This window comes from Papio anubis, chromosome 16 (assembly GCF_008728515.1).
Source record: "Papio anubis isolate 15944 chromosome 16, Panubis1.0, whole genome shotgun sequence".
Taxonomy (NCBI): domain Eukaryota; kingdom Metazoa; phylum Chordata; class Mammalia; order Primates; family Cercopithecidae; genus Papio; species Papio anubis.
Genome location: NC_044991.1, coordinates 54538774 through 54550838, shown reverse-complemented (window position 1 = coordinate 54550838; position 12065 = coordinate 54538774). Strand labels below are relative to the sequence as shown.

General features: G+C 42.5%; 1 protein-coding gene across 6 annotated transcripts in view; it reads right to left on the bottom strand.

Annotated features, from left to right (window-relative positions):
* The window catches only part of RNF24 (ring finger protein 24), a 105500-nt gene that overhangs the window by 7233 nt on the left and 86202 nt on the right, over positions 1 to 12065 (bottom strand). For all 6 annotated transcript variants that reach the window (XM_017944973.3, XM_017944972.3, XM_021921203.2 and 3 more), the window contains one exon: positions 386 to 465. In XM_017944973.3, coding sequence (XP_017800462.1) covers positions 386 to 465 — 80 coding nt within the window. The remainder of the gene's footprint in view (positions 1 to 385; positions 466 to 12065) is intronic.

The following is a 12065-nucleotide window of genomic DNA, read 5'->3' as shown; positions in this document are numbered from 1 at the left end:
GGCCCCACACTACCATTTATATCCAGACTTCATTTATTTTGATTTTAAATAACTATGGTTTTCATTTAAATAAGTTTTTAGGAGATGGAGGCTCTCACTGGAAAGTTCCAGCTAAATAGCTGTTTATTGCTTGGGCTCCAACTGTAGACCCATTTGGCTCTCTGCCCATAGTTCTGACGTGGTGGTCACGTTCCACCACTCTGCTGTCTCCTAATGTCACGCACACACACACACACATTCTGCCTGTAGGGTGCTGTCAGCTTTCTGCATTACAGACCAATCATGAAGCCATCAAGCTTGTCTGGCACTGCCCTAAAACCCAAAAGAAGTTGGTCGATGTGCCTCAAACTCGGGTCCCATTAAACAATTCCATACCAATACTCACTTTCTGTGGAAGGCGTGCTTACATGGGCAAATCCCCAACTCATCTCGAGGCTTGAAGTCTTCTAGGCACACTGCACAGAGCTGAAAGACAAATGCACAAATGAAGCCAAGTGTCTGTTAAGTACCCTCCCAGGTACAAAGTAGAGTGCAGGCTCCTAAGGCTCAACCATTTGAAGGGACTCATGAGACTCTTATCTTAAAAAAAAAAAAAAAAAAAAAAAAGGAATGAATAAATGAATGAAAAGAAACAGGCCCAAATAGATGAGTCTCCTGCTCTTCCTGTCCCACATCTTCAAGGAGGTGGGCAGATGGGAGAAGACAGAAAGCAAGAGGCAGCTGCCTTTACTTCAGTGCATCAGAAGTGTGGGACTGAGGGAGGGTTACTCTCACATCTGCCAGCTTAACCTGCTGTCCCTTTCCTGGTGTGCCAAAGGACTGAGGCTCCCTGGGTTCTCCACCTTGTCAGCAGCACAGCCTGGCTCCCAAGCACTCACTGAAAGGGACTGCTCAAGGCCTGGCAATCTTTTCTCCTGTTTTTGTGGTACAGCTTGCAGTAACACGCTATTTATAGTTCCTGGGGCCTCCCACTTTGGCACTGTCCTTCTGTCAGTGTCTTTGTCATATAAAAAGTTACTGAAGACTCAGTTAACTCTTGAACATGTGCAGATGGGACCAGGACTGCTCTCAGGCGATGATTAGTCTCCATGGCTTGGAGAGAGGCCTTTGCCTTCGTACCCAGGGGCTGGGTTCCAACACTGTTTCCTGGGCATTCACCAGGGCCCGTGGATACCACGTGTCACCACACTGACCCATTTTACAGATGAGTAAACAGAAGCTCAGGAAAATAATGTTGCTTGAGGCCATTTAGTTGGAGAGTGGCCAGGCCTGGCTGGGGACCCAGCTCTGTTGCACTAATGTGCTACTGTGCCATTTCTTTCTCCTGCCCAGTGGTTGAACTCCTTCCTCCCTACTTGCTTCCCTGTCCATTCCCAAGGATCCCGGTTCAGGCCATCACCATTTCTAGCCTGGACTGTTGATGGCTTTGCTGTCACTAGTTTCTTAACCTATAACACGTAACCCAGTCTTCTTAGGTTATATAACATCATCTAGGCAGGACATGTGGCTCTTGGTGCCCAGTGAACAGTGCCATGTTGGTTTTTAAACATCCTTGCTGAGGTAGCTTTCAGGGCCTTGTGTGTACGACAGACAGGATCTTCACAGGAGGAGGAGAATGGATAACTGTGCTCTGTTGGACTCAGCATCCCTACCAAGATGGCAGGGGAGCAGGGAGGAGAGCAGGATAGGTGGCTGGCCTTGGCTCAGACACACTAGCTGTGTGGCCTCTGCCCTCAAAGATTCCTCACAGAGCTCTGTTCCTTCATTTGTACAATAAGGACATGACCTGCTCCACCCCACACAGGGCTGTCATCAGCTCAGCTTGGAGGGCAGGGCTAAGGATACAGTAAGGCGGTCTACCAATGCCAGTTGTTTTTATTGATGTCTACATTTTATAATGGAAGTACTGTTTTCAAGCCCATTTTTGTTTTCTGAAGGGAGGTTGAGAATAAGCTGTGCTTTGGTAAAGGTAAGAATCCAGCAGTTTCAGCCTAGTGGTATCTTTCTGGGCCTCAGCTTCCCACCTGTAAAGAGGGAATGATGCTCCCATCTCCTAGACTGTGTGATTGGCCCTCTGGCCTTCAACAGCCAGTTTTCCTCTCAGCCCCACCTTCCGAAACAGGGTCAGGACTGTCCTCTGGAGATTTAGCACTGATCCTATTGACGCACAGGTTGGATGAGTTGCTTATTTTTATTCACTTATTTTTCCAGGACCCAAAATTAGATTAGTAGCCTTTCCAAAATGGAGTTTGTTTCTTTTTTTTTTTTTTCTTTTGGAAACGGAGTCTTGCTCTGTCGCCAGGCTGGAGTGCAGTGGTGTGATCTCAGCTCACTGCAACCTCCGCCTCCTGAGTTCAAGTGATTCTCCTGCCTCAGACTCCCGAGTAGCTGGGACTACAGGCGCACGCCAACCATACACAGCTAATTTTTTATATGTTTAGTAGAGACGGGGTTTCACCATGTTGGTCAGGATGGTCTCGATCTCTTGACCTTGTGATCTGCCTGCCTCAGCCTCCCAAAGTGCTGGGATTACAGTCATGAGCCACCGTGCCCAGCCCTAAAATGGAGTTACTATTAATGGTATAATGTGCTATTATGTTCTGAATAAACAAATCCTAAAACTATAGCCACCTGAGAAAAAACAAGATAAACTCCGACACGTTAAATGCTAAAGGTGGCCAAAGTCAATGGCAATCACAAAAAGAGAAAAGCCTCAGATGACTTCCTAGAAGTTCCCTGAGAGCCAAACTCATTTTACAACTTTCCTTTACAGATATTTTGCAAATAAACTTTCATTTCCAGTATTCAATGAGATTGTTTCTCCAGTGTGACTTCCCATCACCATTAAAAAATTGAGATACAATTAATGTACTATAATATTCACTCCTTTAAGTAATATTACAATTCACAGGTGTTAGGTATAGATTTGTGCAGCCATCTTTACAATCTAATTCCAGAACATTTGCATCAAATGCCACCCCCACCCCCCAAAAAAGCCCATATTCATAGGCAGTCACTCCCTATTCTCCCCTTTCTCCAATCTCTGGCAACCAACCGCTAATCTACTTTCTTTATTGATGGATTTGTCTACTCTGGACATTTCATATAAATGGAACCATACAATATGTAATCTTTCGTGTCTGGCTTCTTTCCCTTAGCATAATGTCTTCAAGGTTCATCTACATTGTAACATATATCAGTACTTCATTCATTTTCGTGGCTGAATAATATTCCATTGTATGTATGTAATGCATTTTGTTTACCCATTTATTGGGTAAACAATAAAAAAAAGTGTTGATTGCCACTTGGGTTGTTTCTACCTTTTGGCTATTGTGGACAATGCTGCTATAAACACTGGTGTATAACTATCTGGCTGAGTACTTGTTTATATTCTTTTGGGTATGTATCAAGAAGTGGAATTGCTGGGTCATATAGTAACTCTATGTTTACCTTTTTGAGGAGCTACAAAACTGATTTCCAAAGTAGCTGTACCATTTCATTCCTATCAGCAGTATGTATGGGTTGTAATTTCTCCATATCATCACCAATACTTATTCTTGTCTTTTTTTACTATAGTTATCTTAATGGGTGTAAATGGGTCATTTCCTTAATGACTAATGATGCCATGCCTATTGACCACCACATATCTTCGATGGAGAAATGCCTATTAAGTCCTTTGTCAATTTATTAGTTGGCTTATTTTTCTTTTTATTATTAAGTGGTAAGAGTTCTTTATATATTTTAGACTGAACTCCCGTATCAGAGAGCCAACTAATTTTGACAAAGGTGCAAAAAGCATTTCAATGGCAGAAAGAAAGCTTTTTCAACAAATGATGTTAGCGCGCTGCACATTCATAGACATTAAAAACACAGGCAACCTAAGCAGAAACACAACCAAAGCACAACCTAAGCAAAGCAATCAAAGGAAAAAATGGATAAACTGGACTTGATCAAATTAAAAAACTTTCTTTCTGCAAAGGACCCGTTAGGATGAAAAGACTGGGAGAAAATATTTGCAGACCTTTTTATTTTGCAGGCTTATTACTGAGTTCTAAGAGTTCTTTATACATTTTAAATACCAGACCCTTATCAGATATAAGACTTGTGAATAGTTTCTCCTTGTGGGTTGCCTTCACTTTCAGGATAATGTCCTTTGAAGCACAAAAGTTTTAAATTTTTTTTTTTTGAGACAGTCTTGCTCTGTCACCCAGGCTGGAGTGCAGTGGTGCCATCATAGCTCACTGCAGCCTCAATCTCCTGATCTCAAGCAATCCTCCAGCTCCTCAAGCCTCAACCTCCCAAATAGCTGGGACTACAGGCACACACCACCACACCCAGATAATTTTTTTTTTTTTTTTTAAGTACAGACAAGGTCTCCTCACTATGTTGCCCAGGCTGGTCTCGAACTCCTGCACTCAAGCAATCTTCTCGTCTTGGCCTCCCAACATGTTGGGATTATAGGAGTAAGCCATGGCTGGCCTGATGAAGTTTAACTATTTTTTCTTAGCTTGCTTGTGCTTTAGATGTCATATCTAAGAACCACTGCCCAATCCACAGCTATGAAGATTTATACATCTATGTTTATGTCTCCTTTTTGTTTTTTAGAGACAGAGTCTTGCTATGTTGCCCAGGCTGGTCTCAAATTCCTGGACTCAAGGGAGCTTCCCCCTCAGCCTCCCAAGGAGCTGGGATTACAGGCATGTGCCATGACACTGGGCTCACCTATGTTTATGTCTGAGTGTTTTATAATATTAGCTGATACATTTAGTTCTTTAACTTTTGAGCAATCTTTGTATATAGTATAAAGTAGATGTCTAAATTTATTCTTTTGCATGTAGATATCCAGTTGTCCCAGCACCACTGATTGAAAAGACTATTTTTTTCCCACTGAACTGTCTTGGCACCCTTGTTGAAAATCAACTGACCATAAATGTTTGAATTTATTTTTGGACTTGCAGTTCTATTCCACTGATCTATATAGCTATCAATATACCTATGTCACGCTGTATTAAATACTGTAGCTTTGTATAGTAAGTTTTGAAATTGGGAGGTGTGAGTTCTCTAACTCTGTTCTTCTTTTTCAAGATTCTTTTGGCTATTCTGGATCTTTTACATTTCCATGTGAATTTTAGAATTCATATGCTTGTCAATTTGTGCTTAAAAAGGGCAGATGGGATTTTGAAAAAGATGATATTTGGTAAATACTTTGGATACTACTGCCAGCTTACCAATATTAAATTTTCTAACCAATGAACATGGGATGTCATCCCATTTATTTAGGTTTTATTGTCTTTTCAATGTTTTATAGTTTTCAGCATATAAATCTGGGCTTCTGTTGTTAAATTTATTCCTAGGTATCTTATTATTTTTGATGCTATTACAAATGAATTTTTTTTTTTTTTGAGATGGAGTTTTGCTCGTTGCCCATGCTGGAGTGCAATGGTGTGATCCCAGCTCACCGCAACCTCTGCCTCCTGGGTTCAAGCGATTCTCCTGCCTCAGCCTCCTGAGTAGCTGGGATTACAGGCATGTACCACAATGCTGAGCTAATTTTGTATTTTTAGTAGAGACAGGGTTTCTCCATGTTGGTCAGGTTGGTCTCGAACTCCCAACCTCAGGTGATCCGCCCTCCTCGGCCTCCCAAAGTGCTGGGATTATAAGTGTGAGCCACCATGCCTGGCCACAAATGAAATTTTCTTAATTGCTAGTGTGTAGGTTTAACTAGTTTTTGTATATTGATCTTATATCTAGGAAACCTATTGAACTCATTATTAGCTCTCATAGTTTTTTTTTTGTTCTTTTCTTTTTCTTTTTTTTTTTTTTGAGACAGAGTCTCACTCAGTCACCCAGGCTGGAGTGCAATGGCATGATCTCTGCTCACTGCAACCGCTGCCTCCTGGGTTCAAGCGATTCTCCCATCTCAGCCTCCTGAGTAGCTGGGATTACAGGCACCCACCATCATGCCTGGCTAATTTTTGTATTTTGGTAAAGTCGGGGTTTCACCACGTTGGCCAGGCTAGTCTTGAACTCTTGACCTCAGGTGATCTGCCCGCCTTGGCCTCCCAAAGTGCTGGGATTACAGGCATGAGCCACCGCACTCAGCCTCTCAGTTTTTTTTTAATTTAGTATTCTATAATATTTATAAAGTCATGTCATCTGCAAATAGACAGTTTTACTTCTTTCCCATCTGAATGCCCTTTATTATTTTTTCTTAACTGCCCTGGCTAGACCCTTGAGTAACAAGTTGATAAAATTGATAAGAGCAGGAGTCCTGTCTTCTTCCTTGTCTAAGAAGGAAAACTTTGTCTTCAACCATTAAGTATAATATTAGCTGTGGGCTTTTTACAGATGCCCTTTATCAGGCTGAGGAAGTTCCCTCTATTTTTAGGTTTATTGAATTATTGAATGCTTTTATCGTGAAAGAAAGCTGGGTTTTGTCAAAGGCTTATACTGTATCTACTGAGATGACCATGTCTTTTCTTCCCCCATTTATTCTATTAATAAGGTGTATCACATTGACTGATCTACTTATGTTGAACCAACCTTGCATTCCTGGGATAAGTTCCATTTGATTACGGTATATAATCTTTTTTTATATACTGTGGGATTTGCTTTGCTAATATTCTGTTGAGGATTTTTACACTTATATTCATAAGAGATACTGGTTTGGCATTTTCTTTCTTTGTAATATCTTTGTCTGGGTTTGTTATCAGGGTAATACTAACCTCTTAAAAATGAGTTGGGAAGTGTTCCCCAACACTCTTGTCTTTTTTTTTTTTTTTTTTTTTTTTAATAATCTCACTCTGTTGCCAAGGCTGGAGTACAGTGGTGCAATCATGGCTCACTGCAGCCATGACCTCCTCAGGCTCAGGTGATCCTCCCAGTTCAGCCTCCTGAATAGCTGGGATGACAGGCACTGTCATTCCTGGTTAATTTTTGTATTTTTTGTAGAGATGGGGTTTCACCATGTTACCAAGGCTGGTCTTGAACTCCTGGGCTCAGGCAATCTGCCCACTTTTGGCCTTCCAAAGTGCTGGGATTACGGGTGTGAGCCACTGTGCCCAGCCTATCTTGTCTTTTTTTTTTTTTTTTTAAGGGAAAGAATGAGTCCTATGATAATGTCAGGCCTGTTGGAAGCTAGGCTAATAACAGACATTTACTGATTGGTCAGTTTATAGATACTTGAGTTTGTTTTACATATTGAAAGTCAGAAAGGTACTTAATGGGATCTCCAGAAGGCAGAAGAAAGCTGGGTCAAGTCACTCAAAAGTAATTTTTTGCAACTTGGAGAACAGTAGAAGCTTCACATCTGTGGGGGCAGTAGAGGTATCCTGATGTACTGGTTCCAGATGCAAACATCCCCATTCTACACACAGAAGCTAGATGACTTGCCCATTCTATTCAACTTCTCTTTTTTTCTCTCTTTTTTTTTTTTTTTTTTTTTTTGAGACAGGTCTTGCTATGTTGCCAGGCTGGACTCCAGGGTGCAAGTGATCCTCCTGCTTCAGCCTACTGAATAACTAGGACTATAGGCACAAACCACTGTGCCTGGCTAGTAAACTTTCTTAAACCTCAGTATCTGCAAATGCAAAATAGGGAATAATACTTACCTTGTCTAAATTTGTCAAAGTGTTAGTTCCCTTGCTCCTAATTATATGAAGAAGCAGACATCTTGATAATCTTGTCACCTTTTGTACATGATTCCATGTATATCACACTATTATACCCATAAATAAAACAAGTCCTAGGTAAAAATGACTTTAACTACAGCATGTGTGTTGGAAACAGGCACAATTTTCTAGTACTCACAGAGTGTATGATCTCTAAAATGCCCAAGTAGGAAGGATTTAATAACTTCCAAGTGGTTGACATAGTCTATAAATTTACCTCAGATACAGACTAAGGAGTGGAGAGTCAGGGTGAGAGGAAGACAGTGTCACACAATGAAAATGATCTATAGCTCAGGTGATTCAGCCAAAATGGTTCTTTTCCTTTTCTTTTTTTTCCCTATTCATTCATTCATTCATTTATTGAGATGGAGTCTCGCTCTGTCGCCAGGCTGGAGTGCAGTGGCGCGATCTTGGCTCACTGAAACCTCTGCCTCCCAGGTTCAACCGATTCTCCTGCCTCAGCCTCCTGAGTAGCTGGGACTACAGGTGCCCACCACCAAGCCCAGCTAATTTTTTGTATTTTTAGTAGAGACGGGGTTTCCCCATGTTGGCCAGGATGGTCTCAATCTCTTGACCTCGTGATCCGCCCACCTCAGCCTCCCAAAGTGCTGGGATTATAGGTATGAGCCACCACACCCGGCCTTTTTTCATCTATCTATCTATCTATCTATCTATCTATCTATCTATCTATCTATCTATCTTAGAGACAGCCTCTCACACTGTTGCCCAGGCTGGAGTGCAGTGGCATGATCATGGCTCACTGAAACCTTGACCTCTGAGCTCAAGCGATCCTCCTGCCTCAGCCTCCTGAGTAGTTGGGACTACAGGCATGCACCACCACACCTGGCTAATTTTTAAAATTTTTTGTAGAGAAGAGGTCTCACTATGTTGCAGTCTGGTCTTGAACTCCTGGGCTCAAACGATCCTCCTGTCTGAGCCTCCTAAAGTGCTGGGATTACAGCTGTGAGGCCACTGCACACGTCCAGTTTTCTTTTTAGATAATCATTCTGTGACAGTGGTGGTGGGCATTCATTATTATACCTTTTCTTGAATACTTATAAGGATATCACATCGTCTGCAGAGGCAGCAATTCTGGTTCAGAGATGTCATTTAAGGCTAGAATCCTTGAGAGCTAGTATAGCAACTTAAAGATGGTTTTGCCACTCAGGATAAATTTTGCTTTCTTCTTCCAAACTGAAGTACAGCAGGCAGCTTCTGTGGCCCTTGTGCTCACGTGCTTGCCCCATTACTGACTGTACTTGTCTCACTGACTAATGACTTTCTCTCCTGTGGGATCTGTGCTCCTGGAGGGAAGGGAGGGACTATACTCTGACAAATCAATCTCGAGGGTCTGGCACACTGTTGGCTCCCTATAAATGCTTTGGATTTTTAAAAGATGTTTTAACAATTTTAATCTGTGACCAACTTCAGCTGAACTCCAGGTATTTGTATACTGATTCAAAAATAAATTTAGGAGCCGGGCATGGTGGTTCATGCCTATAATCCCAGCACTTTGGAAGGCTGAGGTGGGTGGATCGCCTGAGGTCAGGAGTTCGTGACCAGCCTGGCTAACATGGTGAAACCCTGTCTCCACTAAAAATATAAAAAATGAGCCAAGCATGGTGGTATATGCCTGTAATCCCAGCTACTTGGGAGGTTGGGGCAGGAGAATCGTTTGAACCCCGGAGGCGGAGGTTGCAGTAAGCCGAGATTGTGCCACTGCACTACAGCCTGGGTGACAGAGTAAGACCCTTGTCTCAAAATAAATAAATAAATGTAGGAATGTGATTTGTAAGAAGACTGATCAATAATCCTAGAAAGACCAAGTGGATTGAATCTCCTATATAAGAAAGGGACAAAACAGAACTCACATAGCCAGAGCCACTTTCTCACTGCAGCAAAAGGAAGGGGATGAGCCTATGAGGAGGTGAGGAGAAAGAAGAATAAGGAAGCAATGTCTTTAATGCCACTCCACACAAGGGGCACTCCAATAGAGTTACTTTGTGTAGTCTTTTTCTACAGAAAGCAGGGCAGAGCAGGGCCACAGGGTGTTGCCACATGAATCATCTCCAATAATGAGATGACACATATGTCAGAATTATACAACAAAGGTCTTTTGTTTAAGGTCTTTATAACAATGCTCAAATGAGCAATCATGAATGCTCTTGAAATAAATGCTAAAACAGATATTATTAGCAAAGGTATAGAGGATATAAGGACAAAGTGAATGAAAATTTTATTTTATATGTATTTTTGAGACAGAGTCTTGCTCTGTCACCCTGGCTAGACTGCAGTGGCACAATCTTGGCTCATTACACCCTCGACTTCCCAGGCTCAAATGATCCTCCCATCTCATGAGTAGCTGAGACTACAGGCGCACACCACCACACCTGGCTAATTTTTGTATTTTCTTTTGTAGAGATGGGGTTTCGCCATGTTGCCCAGGCTGGTCTTGAACTCCTGAGCTCATGCAATCGTTCCGCCTTGGTCTCCCAAAGTGTTAAGATTACAGCCGTGAGCCATCATGTGCAGCTGAATGAAAATTTTAGAACTAAAACAGAATAATCACAATAAAAAAACTTAAAGGATGGGCTCAACAGCAGAATGGAGGGGATAGAGGAAAGAATCAGTGAACTAGAAGACAGAACATTGGAAATTAGTCTAAACAACAGAGAAAAATTACTGAAAAGAAATTCTCAAGGACTTGTGTAACAACAACAAAGGGTCTAACATTTGTGTCACTGGAGTTCTGGGAGAGAGAAAGAGTGAAATGCAGAAAAAACATTTAAAGAAATAATAGCTGAAAACTTCCCATGCTTGGCAAAAGTCAAACCTATATATTCATGAAGCTGAGTAAACTGCAAATAGGATAAATCCAAATAAATCCATGCCCAGACATATCATAAATTGCTGAAAACTAAAGAAAAAGAAAAAAGTCTTAAAAGCAGCCAGAGAAAGTGATACATTACTGATAAGGGATGAATGATTCAAGTGACCTGATTTCTCATCAGAAATCATGGAGGGCCAGAAGGAAGAGGCATAAGAACTGTCAACCTGGAGTTCATATACAAGAATATTCTTCAGGAATGAAGGTGAAATAAAAACATTCTCAGATGAAGGCAAACTAACAAAATTCATAGCCAGAAGACCTGCTTTAAGAAAATTACTGAAGGAGGCCAGGCACGGTGGCTCATGCCTATAATCCCAGCATTTTGGGAGGTCAAGGCAGGTGGATCACAACGTCAGGAATTCAAGACCAGCCTGGCCAATAAGGTGAAACCCCGTCTCTACTAAAAATACAAAAATTAGCTGGGCGTGGTGGTGGGTGCCTGTAATCCCAGCTACTCAGGAGGCTGAGGCAGGAGAACTGCTTGAACCCAGGAGGTGGAGGTTGCAGTGAGCCAAGATTGTACCACTGCACTCCAGCCTGGGCAGCAGAGTGAGACTCCATCTCAAAAAAGAAAAGAAAAAGGTGGAAATACACATACCATGCAAACAATCAAAAGGAAGCTGGAGTGGCTATATTAACATCAGAAAAATATTTCCGTTTTTTTTTTTTCTTTTTTTTTTTGAGGTAGGGTCTTGCTCTGTCACCCAGGCTGGAGTACAGTGGCACAATCTTGGCTCACTGCAGCCTAAACCTCTTGGGCTCAAGCAATCCTCCCACCTCAGCCTCCCAAGTAGCTGGGACTATACATGTGTGCCACCAGGCCCAGTTTTTTTTTTTTTTTTTGTAGAGATGAGATCTCACTGTGTTGCCCAGGCTGATACTGGACTCCTGGGCTCAAGCAATCCTCCCACCTCAGCCTCCCAAAGAGTTGGGATTACAAGTGTGAACCACCGTGTCCGGCCTGGACATATATATATATATATGTTGTTGTTGTTGTTGTTCTTGTTTTTGAGACAGAGTCTCGCTCTGTTCCCCAGGCTGGAATGCAGTGGTGTGATGTCGGCTCACTGCAAGCTCCGCTTCCCGGGTTCACGCCATTCTCCTGCCTCAGCCTCCCGAGTAGCTGGGACTACAGGTGCCTGCCGCCACACCCGGCTAATTTTTTGTATTTTTAGTAGAGACGGGGTTTCACCATGTTAGCCAGGATGGTCTCGATCTCCTGACCTCGTGATCTGCCTGCCTTGGCCTCCCAAAGTGCTGGGATTACAGGCGTGAGCCACCGCGCCTGGCCAATATATTTTTCGAGACAGAGTCTCACTCACTGTTGCCCAGGCTGGAGTGTAGTGACGCAATCTCAGCTCACTGCAAGCTCTGCCTCCCAGGTTCATGCCATTCTCCTGCCTCAGCCTCCCTAGCTGGGACTACAGGTGCCTGCCACCTTGCCTGGCTAATTTTTTTGTATTTTTAGTAGAGATGGGGTTTCACCATGTTAGCCAGGATGGTCT